Source organism: Coturnix japonica, chromosome 4 (genome assembly GCF_001577835.2).
Source record: "Coturnix japonica isolate 7356 chromosome 4, Coturnix japonica 2.1, whole genome shotgun sequence".
In the NCBI taxonomy this organism is placed as follows: domain Eukaryota; kingdom Metazoa; phylum Chordata; class Aves; order Galliformes; family Phasianidae; genus Coturnix; species Coturnix japonica.
Window position 1 is genome coordinate 76,786,540 of NC_029519.1, and position 24,611 is coordinate 76,811,150.

The 24,611-nt window shown below is 45.0% G+C and overlaps 1 protein-coding gene across 6 annotated transcripts in view; it reads left to right on the plus strand.

The window, feature by feature from the left end:
- CTBP1 (C-terminal binding protein 1) overlaps positions 1-24,611 on the plus strand; it is a 195,851-nt gene that overhangs the window by 139,322 nt on the left and 31,918 nt on the right. For 4 of the 6 annotated variants that reach the window (XM_015862567.2, XM_015862566.1, XM_032444521.1 and 1 more), the window contains one exon: positions 23,237-23,391. In XM_015862567.2, coding sequence (XP_015718053.1) covers positions 23,237-23,391 — 155 coding nt within the window. Of the gene's footprint in view, positions 1-1,091; positions 1,317-23,236; positions 23,392-24,611 lie in introns of those variants that run through there. The other 2 variants (XM_015862568.2, XM_015862569.2) reach the window with 2 other exon arrangements.

Here is a 24,611-nt window from a genome sequence, read left to right on the forward strand (position 1 = left end):
GCCAAACCCGGCTCTGAAGAGACGAGCACCCCGCTCCGCCGCCATGACACCGCGCCGGGCGGGGCGGGGCGGGGCCGCCGTCAGCTGAGGCAGCAGCGGGGCGCAGCCGAGCCTTTGTTTGGCGTCCGCCGCCGCCGCCGTTTTAGGCGGCTCTTGGGGGAGCCCCGTGAGGTGACACGAGAAGGGGAAAAAACATCGCCTTGTATTGAGAGAGTGCCCTTGAAATAAACACAAATATCCCCTTGGTTTGAAGTTCTGTGGGAGCTCAGAGGCTCCGGTGTGTGCGGGGCAGGACGGTGTGTACGTCCTGTGCTGTCGGTGCCGTGATCCACAGCTCAGTTCTGCTGTATGTCTGCATTGCTTCTAGTCGGTGCTAAAGGCGTTATTCCTCGGGGACAGGAGGGCAGTGAGATGGGTTTCTTTCCTCCATCAGGCCCACCAGCGCTGTGTGGGCGCTTACAGCCGCGTGCTGTGCCATATTTCTCCTAATTTACTGGGTTTTTTTGTGAATAAAGGGCACGATGGTGGGGCGGCCCTTCAGGCCCGGGCTGGGGGAATGAGGGGAGTGGGGCTGCAGGCTGGGCAGCAACCTGGGGGCTTGAAGTGTTTACGGAGGAGAAAAAGCACAGAAAACAAGATAACGTGAGAATCTCTTGGGGTCACGGCCAGCGTGAAGGTTGAGCACAGTGATTCAATGCCGAAGCGTTGAGACTTAAATCACAGAATCACAGAATGACCCGGGTTGGAAGGGACCTCAAGGATCATGTAGTTCCAACCCCCCTGCCTAGCAGGGCCACCAAACATACACCTTTACTAGATCAGGTTGCCCAGGGCCCCGTCCAACCTGGTCTTGAACACCTCCAAGGACGGGGCATCCACAACCTGTTCCAGGGCCTAACCACTCTCCTAGTGAAGAACTTCCCCCTAACATCCAACCTAAATCTTCCCTCTTTTAACTTAAAACCATTTCCCCTCACCTCCCGCCCCGCTCTCTTCCATCCCCTTCTCCCCTCCTGACACCACGAGATCAATATCATCAGCCCCGCCCGCAGCGCTGTATCCGGGCGGGCGGCAGTGCGCGTGCGCGTGACGGCGGTCTGCGCGGGGACGCGCACGGGGAGGGCATGCGCGCGGCCGCGCTTCGAGGCGCCTCAGTTCAGGGGCGCCCACGGAGCGGCCGCCATATGCCGCGGCGGCGCCCGCTTCCCCCGGCAGCGCGGCCGTTGCGGAGCGGCCGAGCCCAGCCCGGAGCCCTCCCCGCGGCCCCGACGCTTCAATGGGAAGCTCGCACTTGCTGAACAAGGGCTTGCCGCTAGGTAACCGGCTCGCGGCGGGGCTGGGGGGGTGCGAGGGGCCCGCGGGCTTTGTGCGGGAGGGGAAGGGGATAAATACACAACACGCGGAGCTTCAATCTACTCCAATTACCGATATACGGTTTGGAGGCGGGGAGGTTGAGCGGCTCGTAACTTGCACCGAGATCGAAATGAATGTGTGTGTGTGGGGGGGGGGTTGGGGGCAGGAAGTTTGGAAGCGGCCGAAAGTGCACGATGTGAGCACGGCTCCTCCGACCGACACCCCCCCCCACATCGGGCCGAGCTGCTCCGGGTCCGCCCCGGGCTTCGCTTCTTTGGGGGGTGGAAATTGCAGCTCACAGCTCACACAACGTCGGGGCTGTTTATAAACACCGCCGCTTTGATGGCGAGGCCGGGTTGTTTACAGCCCGCTCCGCTGCTCTGCTTTTGTTTCCCTGTTAAAACGCCGAACTCCGGAGCCGCTTCACCTGTTGTAGCCGGAATGAAACGATCGAACGTTTTCATCCCCGCTGTCCTTATCGGGAGCGGTGTTTGCTTTGGGGCTGCGGTGGAGAGGCCTGAGATAATCGCCCACCCCCATCCCCGGCCTCGCTGGATATAATGAGGCCTAATAAGCTGCGCCCAGTGGGTACTTTTTGCCCACGGAATTAAAACGAGCTCTGATATTTGTGCGATTTGATGCGAGTGCGTGTTTTGAACGCATCCATTCTATCTCCGAGGCCTTACTGGGGTGGGAACGGGCTCATTTTGCATCCCGGCCCCATGGCAAAGAGCCTGATGCCCTATTAAAATACCTTAAATCTCCCCATTGTGTGTCCCTACGGGTTGGGAACAAGAAAACACAAAGACAAATACAAATAGTTTGGAAATAATTTCTGTTCCGAGTCAAAAGCTCCTTCATCATCACTTTAAAACCCGTGTTCTTGGTAAGTAAAAAGGGTTAAGAAGCTCGTTATTCAATAGACCGTGCTGGCAGGAAGATAATTGTCCAGTGCATCTCTTTGTTCTGTATTCTTATCTGTTTTATCTATTTTTAGCTTTGTGTTGTTGTAGCAGGCATGTGAAATAGCAACCCAAAGCGCTAACTTCACTCTGTTTCTTAATGCTGCTCTTTATTGACCCCCACCCCACCCCTCAAAGACAGCTGGGTTTCAGTGTTTGAGTTCTGTGGTGTTTGCTGGCTAATAACCAATTTGGTGTGTTAACACGTCGAGCTGTGGTGACAGAATACTTGGTCCAGCTGCAGTTTGCTGCTGTATTTCAGAACAAAATGGGCAACCCTCAGCCTGCCCCCACCCCCCCCCCCCGGCTGTTTGGGCTGAGAATTTGGGATTTATGATGTAAAACATATAAGCAAATAGAAGGGAGATATTGGGGAGTTGAGCTTGTTTGGGTCATTGTTAACGCCAAATAATCCTGGGGAGGCGGACAGTGTTTGTGTTTTGTTTGGTGGCACCGATTGGCGCAATGCGAGTGGTGCAGTTTCTATCCTAATGTAAACAGCAGCCCTTCCCTTCCCAAAATACTGTCGATTCGATGTTTCTCCGTCAAGCGGTGCGTTATCTAATGACTGAATTGGCAAATAGAGTAACAGCCCCAAGAATTGCTTTAGTCACGCTCAGCAGAGGAGTTGAGTCAATGGAAGCACTGTTTGGAAATGAAACCGCTACAATCAGCTTTGTGAACGTTTTCAGCTCAGCGTTGTCAGACGTGGTCACGGAGGAGCTGGAGCATGCAGCCATTGAGCACACAATGCACTGCTTGTACGGAGCTCGTCATCGTAAATATTGCGGCCGTGTGATGCTTTATCATCGCGTGGAGCTCCTGATAGCGTGACAAAACAAATTACGAGTGTCCTTACGTTTGTCAGCTCGGTTAGTTCTCGACTCGTCCTTCTGTATCATAGAGATAAATGGCATCTGCTCTTGGTTACAAATGCACGGGGCTTCAATTTGCTGATCTCCCTATTCTAAGAGTTGGAGTTTCATTGCAATGCTCAGCTGGAGGTGTGATCCCGGAGATGAGGGCTGGGCTGGAAGCGTCATCACACAGATCCAGTGGGATGTTTGCCAGTGTTCTGAGGCATCAAGTCTGTCCCTCCTTAGCAATTAGAGGCCTCTACGACACACAGTGCCTTCACAGGGGGATCCTTTTTGGGGACAGAACTGACATTGACCTCAATGGACTAAGAATGAAAAGAATTGCCTTCTTAGCAAGTAAATGTGAAACACTTATGTGAAATTCAGCTCTTATTCAAAGCCGTGCAAATACTTTGGACTACAATTGCTCATGGCCACGTTGTCTCTCAGTACCCACGATGAATTTGTCATAGCTGTTCCTTGTGATGCACCCAGGCAGAGCAGCTGCATGTGTGGTAGACCTGCCTTTAAGAGTCATGTTTAGGTTTTTGCCTCCCAGGCCAGCTGGGAGCATTGATGAGGTGATACTGTGCAGCATGTGTCGAGCTCTCAAATCGCAGTGTAGCAGCCTCGGCTGAGGCTCCCTAACCTTCTGGCCCCATAGTGAGGGAGGGGAGGTGGAGTTGCACACTTAATACATGTCCTGAAGTTTTAAGGTGAGGACAAAAGTTGTATTACGTGGCCCTTCAACCTCTGTCCCTCTGCCGCACACAGGCAGCACAGAAGGGGATTTACACTTTAGGAAGGCGGGAGTTCCCAGCTGTGCTTTTACGTCTTTCTTCCCAGCTGCTCTAACAGCAGAGGTGATGATTCATTTGAGCTGCGTGATCGAGAGAAGATTGGAAACATTCAATACAGCCAAATCTAAAATGAATGTTTCCAGTTGCCCTGCATCTCTCTGGGAGCATCCAGTCCTGGGAGGTGCTGGGATCCCCAAGCTGTGATTGGGATCAGATCTGTCCCAGCATACAGTACTCAGCCCATCTTCCCCAGGGATCAGCCGGACCAGAGACTGTGTCTGGTTCCTCCAGGACTCTGAGGCAGTCCCAGGGTTTGTCTGATTTGTGCCACTCGTAGCTGCAGCCTGCAGAAAACCCTCAAGTTAAGACTGAATTCCATGTAGAGAGAAATCACATTGGTGTATAGCTTGGATGGTTGCAGCTGATCTCTGGATTTTAATCTTCTGTTCTTGCCTTTTTCAGGGGGCTATGGAGGGGCTTCCTTGCAGTGCACCTGCCAGTCTACTCAGCCAGGGGGGATTTGCTGAAGAAAGCACAAAAAACAAGTGTGGGGCTGCAGGCAGAGCTCATCAATTTGAGGGTTTGGGGTTTTTTTTCATGACAGAAAGCTTTTATTTCTGTCACATGTGAAAGCGTTCGGTATTGAAACAGGAGCTAATGTGATTATGTAATTCTGCTTTATGTTAGGTACTTTAAGGCATATCTTAGTAGTTCTGTTTACAGGTCAGTGGATGTCCCTTATCTGTGCCCAAATCACTTTCAGCGAGTTGTGTCACCACCAGCTGAGTTATGTAAGTCTGGAATAGAAGCTGTTCATGCTTTCTGACTCTGTGTGTGCCCAAATTCAGAGCTGTGCTGCTCTCAGGAGGGCTCTGATCCCACCTCATGGCAAGGAAGGAAGCAGGAAAACATCTCTCGCTTGTGACCCGAGTCACAGTTCCAAATGTCCCTCTCTCCTTGTCCTCCAAGACATCATCATTATCAATTAGCCTGTGACTGCTCTTTGATGGCAGCAACAGATCTAACCTTCTGAGGCTCTCCCTGCCGCATTCCCATTGACCTGTATTCCTTCCTTATGCAGGAGAGCCTGTACGTGGCCAAGCAAGAGGAATAATGCTATCCTGCATCACACCTCACACCCACATTGTGTGTGTGAGGGAGTCAGAAGAAAGCCAGGCAAGAAGCAGCACTGCAGGATATTTCTGCCTTTTCTCCCTCTGCAGGCTGGCCCTACAGCTCCTGGCTTAGTCAGAAGCAGGCAGAAGGGAGCTGTATAGAGGTGCCTGCTCCCAGTCCTGCTGTGCTGACCACAGGAGGCTGCAGGGATGCTCACCATCCCATCAGCTGTTAGTCATCTGCACAGTCAGGCAGTGCCGCAGGGCTGACAGCTGGCTGGGGCTTCTCTGTTCTGCAGATCCCGCTACCTTTAGTCTACAACCACGGAGTTCCTATTGGATTCTATGGGAATTTTACCCTAACCTGAATTTTTAGACTCAAACCCTTACTTAAAGCCAGACTGCCCAAAATTACTGCTGCCTCTTGTGTATTTGCAGCCAGGCATCCTCAGTCCTGTAAAGAAAATGCCTGGTTTAGCAGACAGTGGTGTGGAAAATTGTGTCAGAATTCCTGAATGTGTCCGATTTCATCAGATGGCTGCAGCTCGGTTGGCTCTTGCTGACTTTGTAGCTTCAGCCTTTGCAGAGTCATGCAGGACTGAAGTGTTTAGCAGAGATAACCACAAGCCAGTCTCCAGCCTCTTAAACTGGTATTTAAATATTTTTTTTTCTCTTTAATGTGTTGTAGTAGATATGTTAAGCTGTTTATTTTCGACCAGATAATGAGCGTTTTCACATTTGTGGTCTACCAACCAGCTTAATGTGTGTCTGCTGCTCCACTGAGTAGTATTAATGTGTATCAAGGCGTTGCTCGTGTTGATTTTCCCGTTCATATAATCAGCATTACTGAGAGAAGTGATGCTCAGTAGTTGTGCTGTGTGTGGGTTCCCATGCTGGCTGCAGCTGGCAAGCGACGTCTTTCTCTTAATGTGCTGTAAGGAAGGACCTGAAGATGCTGACCAAACCCACTGTGCAGCATTTTATGTTTGATTTTTACATCCTCACTATATTCTCTACTAATGGAAATCCTTTTGAAAATACCTTGTGCCAACCTTTCAGCCACAGGATTATGGTGTGGAACGTATTTTTAGTTAGTTTGCATTAGATTTCGGGATGCTTTAAGATGAAAAAAATGCAGTACCTATTTCCAGTACCTCAATATACTCTATTATTTGCACCTACAGGACTTGCTGCCTTCACCCTCATTTGTATATAGTGCTGTGGTCACTTCATTCATTGGGTCTGCCAGACTTATGTGAGTTTTTGTTTTTCAGCCCTGATGAGATTGCTGACACCTGTTAGAACGGTGGCTGGCAGCACGGAAAGCAAATGGGATCCTGGGCTCCAATCAGGAGAGGGGTGGTCAGCAGGGATAGGGAGGTGATTGTCCCTCTCTACTCTGTCTTTGAGGCCCCATCTTGTACTGTGTCCAGGTGTGGACCCTCAGTACAAAAAAAAAACATGAGATTTTGGAAAGGGTCCAGAGAGGACAGGAAGATGATCAGGGGCTGGAGCACCTCCCCTATGAGACAGGCTGAGGGAGTGGGTTTGTTCAGCCTGGAGAGAGAAGGTTGCGGGTGACCGTCATTGCAGCCTTTCAATACCTGAAGGGAACTACTCCCAGGAGGGAGTAAACTCTTGAAAGGCCTGACAATAGCAAGGACACGCGGAAATGGTTTTAAGTTAAAAGAGAAGATTTAGGTGGATGTTAGGGGAAGTTCTTCACTAGGCGAGGTTAGGCCCTGGAAACAGGGCTGCCCAGGCGAGGTTGTGGATGCCCCATCCTTGAGTGTTCAAGCACCAGTGACGGGCCCTGGCAACCTTATCTAGTAAATGTTGTATGTTGTGGCCCTGCCAGCAGGGGGGTTTGGAAACTAAATAGATCCTTTGAGGTCCCTTCCAACCCGGGTCATTCTGTGATTCTCTGAGGAACCTTTTCTCCTTCCTCTCCAACTACAGCAGCTTCCTGCATCTGCCCTACGTGAGGCTGCTGGTCAGCAGTGCAGCTGCCAAAGCTCCGCTCCTCTGATCCCTGCAGTCATCACAAATACACATCAGATTGTTGATTCTTTTTTTTTTCCCCTGGGAGAAAAAGCAGCATCTAAAAAAACCAACCTTTTATCTGCAGGGAGCTGGATGTATTTAGCCATGCCAGTCTAGATAAAAAGAATGTCTTGCATTTTTTTTTTTTAAAGGCTTGTGGGAGGAGGCTCACAATAGAGGCTCCATTGTGCTGTTAGTACTGCGAGTACAGGAAATCACAAATTAGCTATGACGAGGGCATTGCAGGGGAGTTTGAAGTTTACTTAATTCCCATAGTATTGTATGGTTTTGAAAGGGTTTCACAATGTGTTGCCTTTCGGGTACAGTTGTGTGTGTTGTTTGGATTTGGCAGCCCTGTGTTCAGGGTTTTCTCTTACCACACGTTCAAAAGGTTTCATGTTTTGAGTCCTTGAATCCAGCTGACTTTCCTTACTGTAAATACAGAGGCAGACGAATGCGCTCGGTATTTATCTCATGACCACCCTGCAGCCATCTAAAATTCAAATCTGGTATTATGCATTCAGCAGCGAGAGCGAGCGATAAAAAGGGATTTTAAGTAGGAATTTGGAGAACATTCTGCTGCAGGCACAACTTTTCCTCACAGATTTTGATTCCTGATTCTGCAGGATGTTGAGTCATTCCCCTTCCAATTGATACTGAAGGGGACTGGAATGAGTTTACAAATAGAGGGGCTCCGAGTTGTAACCTGTGTGCTAAGCCAGTGTTACTGTAGCATGACCCTGGTGCTAGAATTCTGTCCTTGGGTTGCTATGGCTCAGTACCTGTAATTGAGGAACGAGTTCTGTCTGTTAGATGGGAGAATGAAGATTATGAGAATTAAGATGATGAGAACTCTTCGAAGTCACGAATCTCACTTTCCTAGAGCTGTGACTAAAGGGTTGTTACATTGAGGCAGTGTTTTAGAACCTAAAATATGTGAGTTCTGCTATTCTGTTTTGCCTTTGCTTTTATACTCTTGCTTCTGCCTTCAGTGAGGACTTGATCTTAAGCTTGTTGGGTTTTTGGATGTATTTTTTTCTCGTGAGCTTTGCAGCTTCATCAGAAAATACACTGACAAAATCAAGGCTTCTGTTCTAAGAGGGAAATATTTTCTTATTCTTACAAAAGTCAAAGGAGAGATAGAAAATGAAGTTTACTTTTGGCTCTGTGAAGGATGCTATCATATAGAAAAGGAGTTTTCAAACTGTTGTTCGTGCAGTTCCAGTTGTTGGTTTGTGCAGGTTAAAAGAAGACTTGCTTGTTCAGCCTAGAGAAGAGAAGGTTGCGGGGTGACCTCACTGCAGCCTTTCAATACCTGAAGGGAACTTACTCCCAGGAGGGGAGTAAACTCTTTGAAAGGGCTGACAATAGCAGGACACACACGGGGAAATGGTTTTAAGTTAAAAGAGGGAAGATTTAGGTTGGATGTTAGGGGGAAGTTCTTCACTAGGAGAGTGGTTAGGCCCTGGAACATGCTGCCCAGGGAGGTTGTGGATGCCCCGTCCTTGGAGGTGTTCAAGACCAGGTTGGACGGGGCCCTGGGCAACCTGATCTAGTAAAGGTGTATGTTTGGTGGCCCTGCCAGGCAGGGGGGTTGGAACTACATGATCCTTGAGGTCCCTTCCAACCCAGGTCATTCTGTGATTCTGTGAAAGAAAAGGACATCGAGAATTGTGTAACTCTCAGACTGTCAAAGAGAATTAGTGAAGATTAGTTTTCATTTTAGAAGACTAATTCAAAATGAGCGTTAAATGGATTATTTTTATAAATAGTAAATAGGCTCCTCTGTCATACCTTAGATTTCTTTGATCACAGAAATGCATAGTGAAAGCAGCAGTCTGTGAACACGCTTTGTGATACCTGGGAAACTGCTCCCATTTAATGAAGTACAGTTCTCAGTCAGGTTCGTTAAGCTGGCACGGTGCTGTTTGAACTCTTGTTTAAGTGTAAACTGCTTGTTTCGTATTTGCATTAAGGGATTTAGGAACTGGAGAAACTGAACTCAAATGTGATGCTCTGCAGTTGCTGTATATTGGGCATCTGTGTTGTCATGTGTGCGTGTGCTTTGGTGTTCTAATGGGATGTTCCGTGTGTGATTTGTGCCTCTGTATGAGGAACTTGAAACTCCTATTTATGACTGTTGGATAGTGATAGGATGAGGGGGAATGAATGGTTTTAAACTGAGACAGGGGAGGTTTAAGCTGGATACCAGGAGGAAGTTTTTGACAGAGTGTGGTGACGCACTGGAACAGGTCACCCAAGGAGGCTGTGGATGCCCCATCCCTGCAGACATTCAAGGCCAGGCTGGATGTGGCTCTGGGCAGCCTGGTCTGCTGGTTGGTGACCCTGCACATAGCAGGGGGTTGAAACTGGATGATCATTGTGGTCCTTTTCAACCCAGGCTTCTCCATGATCCTGTTTATTAAGAAGTTAATGACTAACATGAGAACATGCACTGAGGAGTGGACAGCCCAGAGCTTGACTGGACTCAGCTGTCCCAAATATTCTGCTGTGATTGAAGGGTGTGTTTTTTGTCAAATAAAAAAATGTGCTTTCCATACTAAAGCTCTTCCTCTTGTGTATTTGGATTGGGAAGCTTTATTTCATCAATTAATTTGACAGAACACGCATGCAAAGAGACGACCAAGATACTGGTGAGTGCTGCGGCCCCACACACCGCACTGAATGCTGCCGAGCTCCTCCTCCCACTGAGCTGCGGAGGTTTGGAGAGCAGGCAGGGCTGTGAGCTGCTTGTGCTTAACAGCTGATCTTTGGAAGAGAAGTGCTGCGGGATAATTTCTTTCGGTTTGAGTTTGCACGTTGTGTGACTATTAAAAACTTCGTGATGACTGTTAAGTAAAGACAGCTCCTTGAAGTGCCAGATGGAAAAGAGCAAGAGAAACGCCTGCTGTTTAACACAGAGAGGGGATTTTTGCAAGTTGTCTTTTGGGGTCTTCCCCAGTCTGTGCAGTTGCTGTGCTGCAGTTGCTGTGCTGGGGCCTGTTCAGACGTTACGTGCCTAAGTGAGATGAATTTGCTCTCATTAATTGTGTGGCAGAATGCTGGCTTCAAACGGCATCTTCATCACACGGTGACAGGTCTGCAGCATCACACCACATTGCAGCTCCTTAATTCCTGTCCTCTCTGTCCAGTTGGAGCTGTTACGGACAGAGGGGACGTTTCTGCTATTCTAGAAATGTGCTGGGCTTTTTGAACCGCTGTCGTGGCTGCTGAAACACGACACTGCCTGTTTGCTTTGGACCGGAGACCCCTTGATTCATTCTTTCTCAGTGCAGCCGACCGTGTCATTACATCCATTTTCTATGGATCTCGTTCAATGCCTGTGTTTATACATAGCTTGGAATGATTGGAAAATGTGAAAAATGCAGAGTATTCTTCAGTTGGCTAAAATTTGAAAAGGGTGTTGTTCTTTTTTTTTCTTTCTTCCTGCCGGCATCTGGATGTCAGCCAGGTGAAAGTTAACATTCCCACAATACCTTTGCTGTGGGATAATGGACAAGTTGAGGGCAGAATTCTTCCGTTCCTTTGGATAAACAGGCTGCTGCTGTCCAAGGCTGGGCGGCAGCTCTTGCTGAAGGTGGAAGCGTCGCTGTTTGTTCTCACAGTTGTTGCTTTGTTGATGGTTTAGCTCCTTCTGAATCCCAGCAGTAGGGTGGTGGTGTGCAGTTGTCTGCCCTGAGCAACGTGTCACCGTCAGTTCTTTGACTCCTGATTCTCTGGGAGGGATGCAGTGTGTACTGCCTCAAAGTCATGGTTTTCTGCATGAAGAGCCATGCGTACCACTGACCTTTCTAACCAGGTGAATGTTCATTCTTGAGCTTCAGTAGTTTAGTCAGAAACCTATAGATTTTCAGAGGTGCTTTATATTTAGTCAGTGGTTTCTTGGGCTGTTGTATAAACATTGTTCTTACTGAAAATCATCTTAGTGACTTTTCGGGTTAGTGCTCTCCCACCAGAGTGTCTTTTCACCTTCAGCAGTGATATCTTTATAGGAGGACATGTGGCTTTTCACTGTTCACTTAGTCAGAAGGGTGGGGAGCGGCTTTCACTTCTAAAAATTCCATTTTTACTGCCATCTGAATTGGCAAAAGAAGGTCACTGGGGAGACTTGATCTGTCACACCGTATGGATGGGTTCAGGCACAGCCATGTCATTATCCCCCTTCGTTCCCCAGTGTTGCTGAGGTCCTTACATGCATTGAAGCTAGTAAGTGAACCTAGATTCCAGCGTATGTAAACTGCATTTTTCCAAGCAGAGCGTAGGCCTGCTGACACGTCATGTGTGCATTCACATCAGGATGAAGTCAGTGGGATCAGTGTAGGCGCTGGTAACGTTCCGTTCTCACGCAAAGAGCAGCAGCACAGTGAAATGCAAATGCTCTGAGATGTGCTGGTGGTGGGGTTTCCAAATTCCATTTCATCGCTTCTAAACCTGTGATACTATTTAACATGCTTTCAGGAAGAAAAGCACTGTTGCTTACTTGATTACAATGAAAACGTATTAAGAAACAGAAACCTACTGTGTCTTCAGTTTGTGTTCACTTAGAACATGGGTTTTATGGACCTTTCAGTTGGAGGTTATTTATTTCTCTGCACTGTAAAGAGCAACTACTTGAACTGCTGGTTTTATTGGCTGTAAGCGTCAGTATCTTGGAACGGGTTATATTTAGACATGTAGCATTCTTTTCTATTTCACATATCTCAGCCTCCCTGCGTAAAATAAGCCTGCTTATTCCACATCTATACATACGAGTGCGTACACATGTGGGGTCTAAATACCTTAATTTCCTGTGTGAACATCAAACTTACTTTGCTGTAGCACAGAAAGCGGTAGCATCTCTTTATCAATTGTGAAGCCGTCGTTCATATGCATAAACACTTTTAATGCATCAGGTGCGTGTGCATCATTCTACAAGCTGCTTGTGTGCGGGTGGGTGTCTGTTTGTTCCCAACGTCCCTGATTTATTTAGCAAGTAACACAGCAAACTGCCTCACTCTGCAAGCAGCTCTGCTGCCTGATTGCAGAACCCCAGCGCGATTCGGTACGAATAGGGAACAAAAAGCAAGACCTTCGATGAAGACAGAAAATAAAATCCTAATGAAAGATGTGCACTGAATAGTAACTTGGCTTTCATGTCTACCAACTGTGAAACCTCCGTGAGAATTGCTGCTATTGTGCGAGTGTTCCCTCCTTCCTAATAGAGGTGTTCTGTATCCTGGTTTTCTTGTTGACTAGAGAATGACAGCTTTTACGAGTATTGTAATGATGAAGTGCCATTAGCTGTGTACCATTCATGTCTTAAATTGCATCCTTTGTTGCGTTCCTTGCTATTCTTGTACAATAGTTGGCTATGGTCAGGAGCTTGATTTCCAGCACTTCTGCTTTCTTTTTTTTTTTTTTTAATTTTCTTGTTTTGTAGGTTTTCATTTATTTTGTTGAATTATGTGTATTTCTGTGATCAGTTGGCATGGAAACATGGCTGCTTTATAGACCGAGTTGCCTTTAACATTAATTTGCAGGTACTTGTTTTTCAATGTGAGAATGGAAGCCATTTATGCTCTTCATCGTTCTTCATCACTAATACTCGCATGCTTTGACCAACATAAGTTATTTTTCTTTCTCTCTAAGGTGGTTAAAATGTGCTTTTATCAATGGCTGATTTCTTGGTGGGTTGTACCACATTTCTCATGGAAGGAAGGCAGAGCTTTGCTTTGATCAGTAGCGAAGGAGGAGTATTTCAACCATTACTCTGTGACTTTGGCTAATGAGTTTCCGAATACCTCAGTGCGGAAATACCTCTCCCTAAGGAAGAATAGCCGGACTATCAGTGTGTGTTGCATCTCTAGAAATGTGAAACTGTTAAAGCACGGGCTATTTTAAGTGTAGGTAACCAAATAACTGATTGAAGACGTATTATAAGCAGGTGCAGATTGTTTGCTCTCAACGTAGTTGCTTTCAAGTTCCTTAAGATCAAATCTCATTTGAATTTCTAATAGTTCAGAGCGTTGTTTGGAGAGCTTTATACAGACTGGATGTGTGGAATAGAAATAAGATTTGTATTAATTTACTTTGGCTTATATTTTTCTATCCCATTCCAGGCTTCAAATGCTTCATTTTTGGGAACTGTTTCACAGTGTTTATGCCATGAATGCTGTTTCATGGTCTTACACAGTTGCCCATTTCTTTTTCTTAATTTCAACAGGTTTTTAAAACTAAACAATCAGGAAACAGAACACTGCACCTATAAAGCCCATGTTTTCATATTAAGTGCTCAACTGAAATAGCTTGAATGAAAAATCAGTGGTTTGGTTCATACTAAACTCCTCTGTTGACGCTCTTCTGAGCTTTCATGTTGTTTGTGGGTGGTTGTTTGGAGGTGAGGGGTTTAGGAGCAGAGATGAGGGCGTCTTGTCGTGCTTTTGGGTGGATCAGATTCTCGCTGCCCGCAGTGCAGCTGTGAAAGAAGTTGGGCTGTGCCGCTTCCTGTGTGACAGCAGCTCCTCGTACACACAGTAACCATTCCTCCCAGCTTTCCCACCCTCTTCCTCCCCATTCTCTCATAACAAACAGGTCTTTTAAGAGCAAGAAACAAACGTGTCTCACCCTTCTGCCATCTCTTCCCATCTCAATGTACTTGTCAGAATAGCTGGAGATGAGATCTGTTTTATTTCCCTGCCTGTTGTAAACTGCTTTTTAATTAGTTTTTCCTCGAAGAGCCCGATAGCATTGGTGATCCTGGATAAATAGCAGCCAGAACAGCTACAGATTGGCTCAAACACCATACAGAATTTGTAACTTTGCTTGGTTAGACTGAGCTGCTCTTGTTTGATTCTATTCAACGTGCATTAAGAAGGAACAAATAGTCCAGCTTAATTTGAATATTTTATTTAAGCCTTCTGGAAAGTACCTATAAAAACAAGTGTGAAGGAACACGTATCAAAACACAGACAGGTGTCAAACTGTAACCAGAAAAAGGTTGGTGTTCTTAAAGGGAAAAACGAGTGGGTTTTTATTAGCTGCGCCCTGTTTCCATTCATTGTGCAAACCATTGGGCTGCCGTGACGTTCTTGTTCTGTGGCTTCATATAGTGCCTACCACAACGCTGGCTGGTTTTGAGGGAATAATGCAATAAATGTGTTAAATAATATTTTGTTAAGAAGCTGATGTGTTGCAGCTGGGCTACAAAATTACGCGGTATTCATTGGACTTGGAAAGTAAAGTTCTGATAAAGATGCTGAAAAAAGCCAGGAGGGCATCAGTTCTCTCACCTTGAGCAGCAATTCAGAAAAGCCCCCACATGTTTATGGTGTTGTAGCCTCTCTGAAGAAATAACTCTGGTGAAAGAACACTTTCTATCCTGATAGTAGAAGGAAGCTGCTGTGGTCATTCATTAGCAGGTTGCCTGAGGAGGCTGTGGATGCCCCATCCCTGCAGGCATTCAAGGCCAGGCTGGATGTGGCTCTGGGCAGCCTGGTCTGGTGGTTGGTGACCCTGCACACAGCAGGGGGTTGAAACTGGATGATGATTGTGGTCCTTTTCAACCCAGGCCATTCTATGATTCCCATAGTGTCCTTTTCCCAGGAGCTGCGGTGCTGCACAATTCTGAGGCTGGTAACAGCAAATTCATTATCCAAAACACGCTAAAAGAGGCAAGAAATACACAGTAGGAAGGGAACTCGTCTGTATGATGAAGGAGGGGTACCCTTCTGCCTTAAGATTTTGTAACTCATAATAGAATCAGTAATTCCTTTTAACTCTTGCTTGTGACTGATGCTTTTAGCACTGTTTAATGTTTTATGTGATATAGGGAGACAGAATGTGATTTGTGCCCTGAAAAGTAATTAGAAGCCTTTATCTGCAGCCAAGGCGTTCTTATGTTTGTGAGTGAGCCCTTTCCAAGTTCAGAGTGGTTAAACTGCAGAGGCGAAAAGAAATGTTATAAAGCCCAATGAAAAATGCAGATATGGGTCATTTTTAAACACTTCTGGCTTTTCACCAGTTCAGTGGAAACAAAGCCTTCAAAAACCTTCTCCAAAGCCCTTTAGTATGTGGTATATGTGGGAAGAAATGATTTGCTTCTCTCATCGAGCCATGGGAATGAGTCCTGAGTTTAACTGTTTTTCAGGACGGCTTTAACTGTGATATTGGAATGAGAGCCTTTGTAACTGAAACTCAAAATCTGCTTGAAGAAAAGCCCTGTATAGCTACACTCTTACATCATGGCTTTTATTATATTATGTTTAAATGTAACATGATAACATAAAGTCAGCTTTTGCCTTAAACTGCCTGTTTTACTTGGCACTTGGACTGTTGTTGCTGGCCCGTTCTCAGCAAGCTTGTCATTTTCATACATCCTGTTTGCTTACCTTCAAAATGAACATCTCTTTAGGAAATCCTATTTATTCAAGCTCAATTCGCTTGCTGTGGGTTAGGGTTGAGCACCCTGTGCAGGGCTCATGTGTGTATGGTATGAGTACGTACATAGATACACATGTGTATAGCCCTGGCTTTTGAGTGCTTTAGCTGTAATTCCCAGGGGCAGTTCCTGTCCCTCCTCCCATCTCCACATGCTTGAAAAAGAGAATCAGAATATTTTGTTTCACTTGTTGATGAAAATATCATCATAATTTCCAGCTGAAAGGAGGGTGCAGGGCATTATATGCTTTCCTTCTTATTTAAAGAGAAAATGTCATAAGGAAAACAGAGAGCACTGTGTTGGACCTGCAGAACACTTTAGGGCTGTTATTTTTAGTATCATTTGAGTGTGTCGTGCTGACCTCAGAAATATTAAACCTTGTGAAACTAATTTGGTTATCCAAGGCCCCACACTTGCTTATCTTTATCCTCTTTGATAAGGAAATGAAGGAGTGCCCTGGGTAATAGTTTAACGTTCTTGGTCAAAGTACAGGTGTGCTGTTAGAGAAATTGCTTTCAGTGTTTGGGATCAGAATAAAGGAAGCCTTTGATGTTGGCTTTGCTTGGGTTATTGGGTTTCTTTCTCTGGGACGGCATCCTGTGCCAAGTGTGAGATGCAGGAAGGCACGGAGTCATCACTGTGACACACTGGACCCAGAAGTTTGGTTGTGTAATGGATGATTGGCAGCGCCTCTAAAACATAATGTGAAATTAGTTCTCTGAAAGGGGTTGAATTGGTAGTGCAGGGGGATGAGGTATAGCTCAGGTGGTGCTTTAAATTGTACCAAAACAACCCAAAGCTGCTGTAATAATACAGCTTACTGTAAGAGAAACATTTTAGGAGGAGAGAAAGAATTTATTATCCTTTTTTATTCCTTCCTACTTAATATTTTACAGGCAAATCAAGAGCAGGTCCTTGAGTGTATTACATTTCAAATTAATGGTATGTGGCTGTTCACTTTTATGCAGTTCATGGGCAAAACGGTGACTGTGAGAACGTGTTTTGTTGGTTTATTACTTAAAGCATTGCTTGTTTCCTTCTTTATATTTGAATGTATGAGTAGAAGAGCTGTGCTGAGGGCTGCTGGTGTCACCTCACGTGGCAGCCCTGCTCTTCCTGTGAGTTCCAGGCTTGTGCTCTGTATCCTGTGTTCTATCCACAGAGTCTCCAGGCCCCTGTCCTTCCATGGAAACTGTTTCTGTAAGCCTTGGCAGGACCCGTATTGTTACTGGAGGTGAATGGTGCTGCTCCTACTGCAGTTGTTGCAGCAGATTGGTTTTCCAGTTCCTGTCTGCAAGAGTTTACTGACTTTTTTTTTCCCTCAGTCACACCCACTGATCCATAAAGTTTATGGAGTGAGATATAAGTTCCATTGCATTATAAACTTGAAGTTTGGGTGTGTGTAAAGGCGGGTGGCATTCCTCCTCCTCGGTGGCTGTCCCCAAAGGAGATAACAGCAGCCCAGGTGTGCTGCATGTGGCCTTGGTGCAGGCTGCCTTCATGCTTCCAGCTCTGTGGTTTGGAGATATTTAGAGGTATTTGAAGTTTATCGTTAGTATGGGAAATGGATGCCTGTGATTAGTTGTGGGTGAGAGTGACTGCTGAAGTGTCGAGCTTTTGGTTTCTTTGATTCTTGCATTGAATTTTGCAGAGGTTTCAGCTGATTCAGTAACATCTTGGCAGTCAGTTACTTACCAGTCATCCTCAAACCAGAGTTAGAAGGAACAAACCCACAGCCTCGGCCAGGATTCCTCTGAAGCTGGAAATAATGCGAGCATGCTCAGTTAGGGCAGCTCCACCACTGTTATTTCCCCCCCCCCCCCCACCGCCGCCTTCTTCTTCCTTTCCTTATTACTTAACGAAGCTAAAAATACTTGAAACAGACCTTCCAGTTGTCCTCGAAACTCTTTTCCCTTTCTCTGGGATTTGCTTTCATGCATGTGTTACTTGAAAACAGGGCTCCTGCAGCCACATGTTGTACTGCTGACACCCGAGCTTCCCACCTCTACCACGTGATGTAGCGGTGGCTGAATATTGTCATTGGATTTGCTGCTCGAGCCTTGAGAGACAAAAGATTTTGCAGTAAGTCATCGTGTTGTTATTACTGCCTGTTGCTTTGATGTTAAATAAATATAAATATATAAAAACAAGGAATATCAGCGAAGATGGCACTGTCTTGTAGCGTGCTATGAATGTGTTGAGTAGTTTTGTGACGTGCATTGCTTGTGGTTCTTACCTGGATGTTTAAAGTACACATGTAACTAATAGGAAATGCCTAGGGACTACTGATTGAAAAGGCACGAGAAGCCCTTATCCTTAAGGTTATCTGGTAAGTATCTGAGAGTGGCACGCATATATTCTCTGTGTCAGTATGGAGAGGTAATGAGGAATCGTGACTCTCTTGTCCCAGCACCGACAGGGAATGACATTTTCTAAACAGAAATCACTGCATTACTTTGTTTAGGCGGTCCTAAAAGGGAAAATAAATGGCATTAAAGTACTCTGTGCATTGTGTGCTGTAGCAATCATCTTGGATACGCGTGCTGATTCTCACAAGCAGTGAAGTAATGATGTGATAACATTTGTGAGTCTCGAATGTGGAAGCCTGTGGACTAGGGTGGTAATTATAGAAGTGTTGGTGGTGTGGCTGATGTGTTTTGTATAAGGGGGGAGCTGAGAGCGTTCTGGAGAGCGGCTGGGTGCGTTTCAGTCTGTGCAATTAGTGAGAGGATGTAAGTGGGTGTGAGTGCTGAGCACATCTCTGGGTCAGTGCAGCCCCGCAAACCGCCTCTGTTTTTCGTGGTCTCTTGCAAATTAAAAGAAGGAAAGTGACTTGTTTTTCACTGAGCTTAGGTAAATAAAAATGTGCAGCATTTACCTCTGTGCCCTGCAGCCTTCAGCGGAGACTGCACATGTGCTTTAGTGAAGCTTATGTTTGGTTTCCTTTTGTGTGCCTACTCTGAAGTCCAGTTCTTATTCCTTTGGTAATCAGTGTGGGATTCTTCCTGTTAATTTCAGTATTATTTCCAGCAGATTATTTCAGTCTGAAGAAGTATAGTTAGAAACAATACATGAGAAAAGAATATAAATAAATTTCACTCCATAGTAATCCTGGCTTCCAAGGCTGGCTACCGCTCTCCTGTATATGCTGCTGGTGGTGGTGTTCTATATTGAACTCCTGCAACTGTCCAGATTCTTCATCCCACATCCCAAGTCACAGGAGGCGACAACCTGCTTCTGATGCAGGCAGTGACAAAGGGTGTTAGGTGTGATTCTGGCAGAGTCACGGTGGTTCTGTTGCGTATTTCCATGCTGGTAAGCTCTCTTCTCTTACATCCATTTTACTGACCCTAACACTTGTGCTGCATTTATGGCTTATATCTGCTGGGCTGTGCTTTGGTTTTAGTCTGCCTTGAGTCAAAGTGCCATTTGAGGTCATGGCACACGCATGCCAAGCCTACCAAAACAGAAGCTGGGCTTCAGGAGGTGCATTGCCAGGAGCTGTGAGATGTTTCTGAAGTACGGCTCTTCTAGGAATTTCATTAGAGCACATTGGCAAACGTAATTCACAGCAGCTTCTGTGCTTGTGTTCAGAGTGGGATATTTGTGTTTGTTTTGACAACTCGTTCTTTGCCCAGATTAATAGGAATGTTTATTATTAAAAGGACGGGTAACGTTGTTGGGGTGTTTCTTGTAAATAAGTGACAGCTGTAAGTAAAGTTACAGCCTAGGTAAGAATGCAAAGTGAAGGTAGGTGCCCCGGGGGATCAGTCTCATGTTACATGTGCAGGGTTGTAAATGAGCTGAATACCCAACCTGTCATTTTCTGCCCTTGTTTCTGTAGATAGAGATGAGGTTTTTCAGCAGTTCGTGTTTTGTTAAAAGTGTAAATCACTCTGATGTTTCTGCTGTGCGTAAGGGAGGGTTGGTAGGAAAAAGCCTTTTGAAAGGATGCTGTCGAGGGAGTTTTCCTTCTTATTGAATCATTGCGCTTGTAAGAATCCCCAGAAACCAGTGAAAACTCCTTCCCAGGGCTGCTGTCCCCCATTTCTTATGCGTGTCAGGATAACCTTTACTTTCCTTAAATACATTTAGATAAGCCTTAAGGTCTGACTTGTACCCATCCAACCTCAGGGTTAAGGCTTCTCATTGCATCCAGGTGCTCCTTGCATTCCTGCTCACCTCAAAAAGCAGGAGTGGCAGAGAGGGGTCCAGGCACTTGTGGTTGCAGTGCATCCATGTGCTCCCCGGGATGTTAGTGGCTGGCAGTGGAAAAGCAGCAAAGGTGGAAGGGTGCAGATGGAGTGAGAAGCTTTAACACTGAACTTCCTGGCTTCTACGAGAGCAAGTCAGACCCTTAATGTTGTTTTAATGTATTGCTTGTTTTTAATTTTTTAGTAAAAATCTGAACACAATCCAGGCTACAGGGCTTGTAGTGGGTAAGAAATTTAAAAGCTTTGGTTCAAGATTATAGGAAGCTGCAAGAGAAGTTAAAGACATGGAAATGAGGGTGGGATGACAGGCTGCTATTTTGCCTCAGAATACTGAAGATTGTAAAGGGCTGTGAAATTGAATTCATGACCCTGGAAGTCAGGCTCGGCTTAAGAAGTGTCAGGTTGGTAGGGGTTCCTGAAGGTCTCAGTTTAGGATAAGCTGAGTTTGGTTCCCCTTAACAAAGGATCTAGGATGTGGGGGGAGGATGTTTGCCTTCTGCTATCTGTGCTTCATAAAATGCTGTACCATGTAATCAAATAAGCCAGCAAAGTGACGTGACCAAACAGTTTGGTGTTTGCGGTGCTGAATGTTGCTTTGGACCACTTTACAGGTCTGTTCCTGGCTCTGAGCTGCATCATTTGCTGCTAATGGGGGTGTGGAAAATACCGCTCTGAAACACACATCATTTTCTCCTGCCTTTCCAAGGGGGTGCTGCAAAACCGACCACGTGGTGCAGCGCGACGTTTCCAGAAGCAGCAGATTGTAGCTAAATGGTGGAAGCGGTAGTTTTTTTTTGTTCAAACGTTTCTGATTCATAGTTAAACCGTTTCTCTACAAATGTAAACTTCAAGTCATGGCTGCCGCTGTGATTAAGTTCCTGTAAGTTTACTTAAGTGTTGAGTTATTGTCTGCGATTCAGTGATAGCGCGATTAGGCGGAAAGATTGTGCAACAGGAAGTCCATGCTGCAGTTCAGAAAGGATTTTGGCAAGCCGGGGTTTGTGGGCTTTTTGTGGTCAAGGTCACTGGATGTGTTTGAGTTCTGGGCACTGTTAGCAGTGCTGAGGTGCTCCTGGGGTGGGTTCTCCTCCTTATTCTGCTGCTTTCAGCTCCTGCACTTACTCTGCCATGCCTTCGAGCTCTGGCATTCATTTTAAAGGCATAAGGGAAAAACAGGCTGCACCTCTGTGTGATTCACAGAAATTGTTATTTTAAAGAGCTGTGTTTTGCAGTGCTGTATTTTATGCTTTCCTGAGGCAGCTCTAGCGAGAAGAGGAATTTTTGAGAGGGATGGCTTTTAATCTCGTTATCAATTTGGACTGTGTGGGCTCTTCCCTTGACAGATCTTTTGCTATCTCTGAGGGAAATCAGCTGTGCCACGTTTCTCCTCTTTCATCTTAAACATTTCTAGCAAAGTCGTGTATATTTTATGTACTTCAGCTTGGTTTCAAACTCGTCATTGAAATCCTGGCTTTACTCCTGGTTAAGAAGCTGACCATTAACATTTCACTTGTACAACAGGCAGGGTTATTCTATTCAGTATTATTATATTCAATATGGGTACGGCTTTCAGTGTTGTTTTTACATTGGCTTCAAAACATAATTGTATTTCATTAGTGCAGTTGCATATTTTGGTGTGGAACATGAACAAGTCTATAACATGCTTTATATTAGAGTGCTTTACAATAAAGATTGGGGGGGTTATAAGTAAGTTCCCATTAGAGGGTAGCAGTTATTCTTGGGATAGGTATGTAGCATTTGTAATCCATGTTTGTGTTATATCTGCATCCTGTAACACTTTAGGAGCGTGTGTTTTATTTATTATAATACCTGTCTGAAGGTTGTGTGGCCATTGAGGGTTCAGGGATGTAACAGCCGACAGTAGGTTAGCAAGGTGCTGGATTCCCATGAACAATATTTGGTGGGATATTAAGTGCTATTTACTGAAGTAATGGATTATTTGTCTTTTTCTGAGCACCGTAAGCATTTATAAGGATCTGTTGTCCTTCTGTGTCCCATCTGCGAGATCCTTTTGCTGCTGGATAAGCAGTTCTGAACAGGAGAAATCCCAGTGTCCTGTGTTGATTCATCTTCAAGTACAAGAACTGTTTGAATAGGTGAAGAATGTAATGGCCAGGCTGTAGTAAGGCTGCTCAGTTCTGCTCCCTGCGAAGCCCTTTTCTCAGCTGCTGGTTTCCTTCTCTGAGTATCCTGTATGCAGAACTGGGACTTGCTGTGCATATGGCAGTCTTTCAGGGCATGCTTTTTGACTCTGTCAGAGGCTTCAGATACAGAGGTTTCTAGTGGGTGGGGTAGCTGAGGAATGCCTTCTGCATTCATATTGAGCCAATTCAGATTATAAAGTAGGAAGCAAAACCTTTAAATTCACACAACAGCATCGTTTGCATTTGCACATAAGAAATATTTGCCCTGCTTCGCTCTGCGGTGTTTAAAAGTACTTGTTTTGAAAGAGGGAAAATTCATGTACTGTATTCTTGTTTTCATTTTTCCTTATCTCTTCAGGAAGTCCCTTTTTTCCACCCACGCTTAACTGCTTTTGTGTAAATGTAATGGTTTAATATTATTCCCTGGAGTACTCTTATATATTTATGACATCCATACACTAAAAAGATACTCTCTGAATATCTCGTTATGAGGATTAGTTTTCATTTTAAGACTCCATAAAGAGGATATAAATGAAGCCTCTACTTTGAACTGATTTTTTTTTTTTCCTTCCTCCGAATGTTTAATGTGTATTTATTTATCAACCTGCAATGCTCCAAGTGTGATGCTGGTTTAGGGATGAGATGAGCATCTTGCTCATATTTTGCCAGGGAGCTTTCAGTGGTGGATTAAATATGATACATTAGATCGTCAAACAGAATCACTGTGTAAAACTTCTGAATTGAAGCAGACCTACATAGATAAGCACTAAACACATATACTTGGACAACGGATCTTCAGTAAATACGCATTTTTGCTGTTGTAGGCTTTTTTATTAGTTAAATTTTAGTAGGAGCGGATCACAGTCATATGCAAATTCAGTGTTCAGCTCCTTACTGAATTGCATATAGTGTTCTATAATGTACAAGCCTGGGCAAGATCTATCTCACTCTATCTGGAGCTCGTAAAGGTGTGGAATCCAATCAAAATACAAATCTTGGCTGAGGTTGAATAGACGCTTCTTAACAGTGCAGTGAGAGTGTCCTTTAAAACACTGCCTTATTCCCTTAGTGTTTTCAGCTTCCTTCCACTGTTCAACCTCCTGAGCCTTCGCTGCGTTTTTTCTTAGTGCGAGAAATGTTCTTTGTTTACTGACTGTAGATTTTGTTCCTGTTTTTAATAGCTTCAATCCTTGAAATCTTGTTCTGCCATCAGAACAAGCAGACTAGCTATAACCTGTTTTTATTACATTTCCGTGGCTTGAATAACTCGTCTTCTCTGTTTCTTCGTAGGCATTCGACCTCCGATCATGAATGGGCCCATGCACCCACGCCCGTTGGTAGCATTGCTGGATGGCAGGGATTGTACAGTAGAGATGCCCATCCTGAAGGATGTAGCTACAGTTGCATTTTGTGATGCTCAGTCTACACAAGAAATTCATGAAAAGGTAATATTGCAATGAAAATACAGTGTTTTTAGAAGACATTTTTATAAGAATTTAATGATTACAGATATTGTGTTTTGTGTTTAGACTTTGTAGTTGGGTTAATAATTAAAGGACCCGTAAATCACCACATTAATCTATTAGAAGTGATGAAGAAAGGTGAAAAATGTCTGTGTCAGATTATGCCTTCTGTGCAGTGCATCCTTGGCTGGGTCTTGCCCGTATGCTCACCAGCCGAATTAGATTTGGGGAGAGCATTGTATCTGGGAAAACTGCATTACATGATGTTTTGAAATGCTTCTTGGAAACGCTGTTGCTAAGCTTTCCACCGGAAAGCCAAATATCAGTGTTGAATTGGCTCTGCAAAGGACTTTCAAACTGCTCTGCTTAGCCAACTGTTGGCTTCGAAGGTGCGTGCGCTGTGAATTCATGCTGGGGTTTCAAACCCAAGGCTAACTAAAAATCTATTCTCTATAAAAATTTAGAATTGCCTTGTAACTGTGTGTTATCACAGAAAGTCTGATGATTGCTGATGATTTGGAGACATGTAAAAGAAGTAGTGGCTTCTAATGCTTTCAAAGGATTTCTCATTGTTTTTAGAGGCATACTCATTTTTAGTGATGATAGCTAAGGGTGCCAGCTGGCTTACATGCCTGTTTGTTCTCTTTTGAAGGCTTCTTTCAGCATGAAGGCCTACAATCTACCCCAAATCTTCTTTGCTCCTTAGACAGCAGTAGAGCCTTTCTACATCTGTATTTTTGTGGGTATAGAATTAATTTTAATGAAGTTATTGTTGGCTGTTAGCAGAGAAAGCCTCAGCTGCCAAGTATTAATTTACCTGATAGGGTGAAACCTGCTTTTGTGGAGGTAAAAACTGGAATGAATTTGGTGGCAGAGGAGGTCAGCTGGATCTGTTCCAGGAGAATCAATGTTTCCCCTCTCCATTGAAGATCCATAACAGATGAATACAAATCCAAGTATTAACATTAAGGCTTGCTGTGTGTCTACATCTGCTTCTGCAAACAGAGTGTATGGTTGTGTGCACTGCTGAGCGTGCTTCAGATATGAAGGCATTGCGTCAGCTGGGCTGAATTGCACCAATAATCTTGCTTCTCTACAAAGATATTGTTAAGCTTGTTCTATGCTAATTATAGTAACCCTTAGGCTTGTTATTTCAGAAGCTTTTCACTAACTGTTTTAATTGCTTATTTACTTTTCATTTT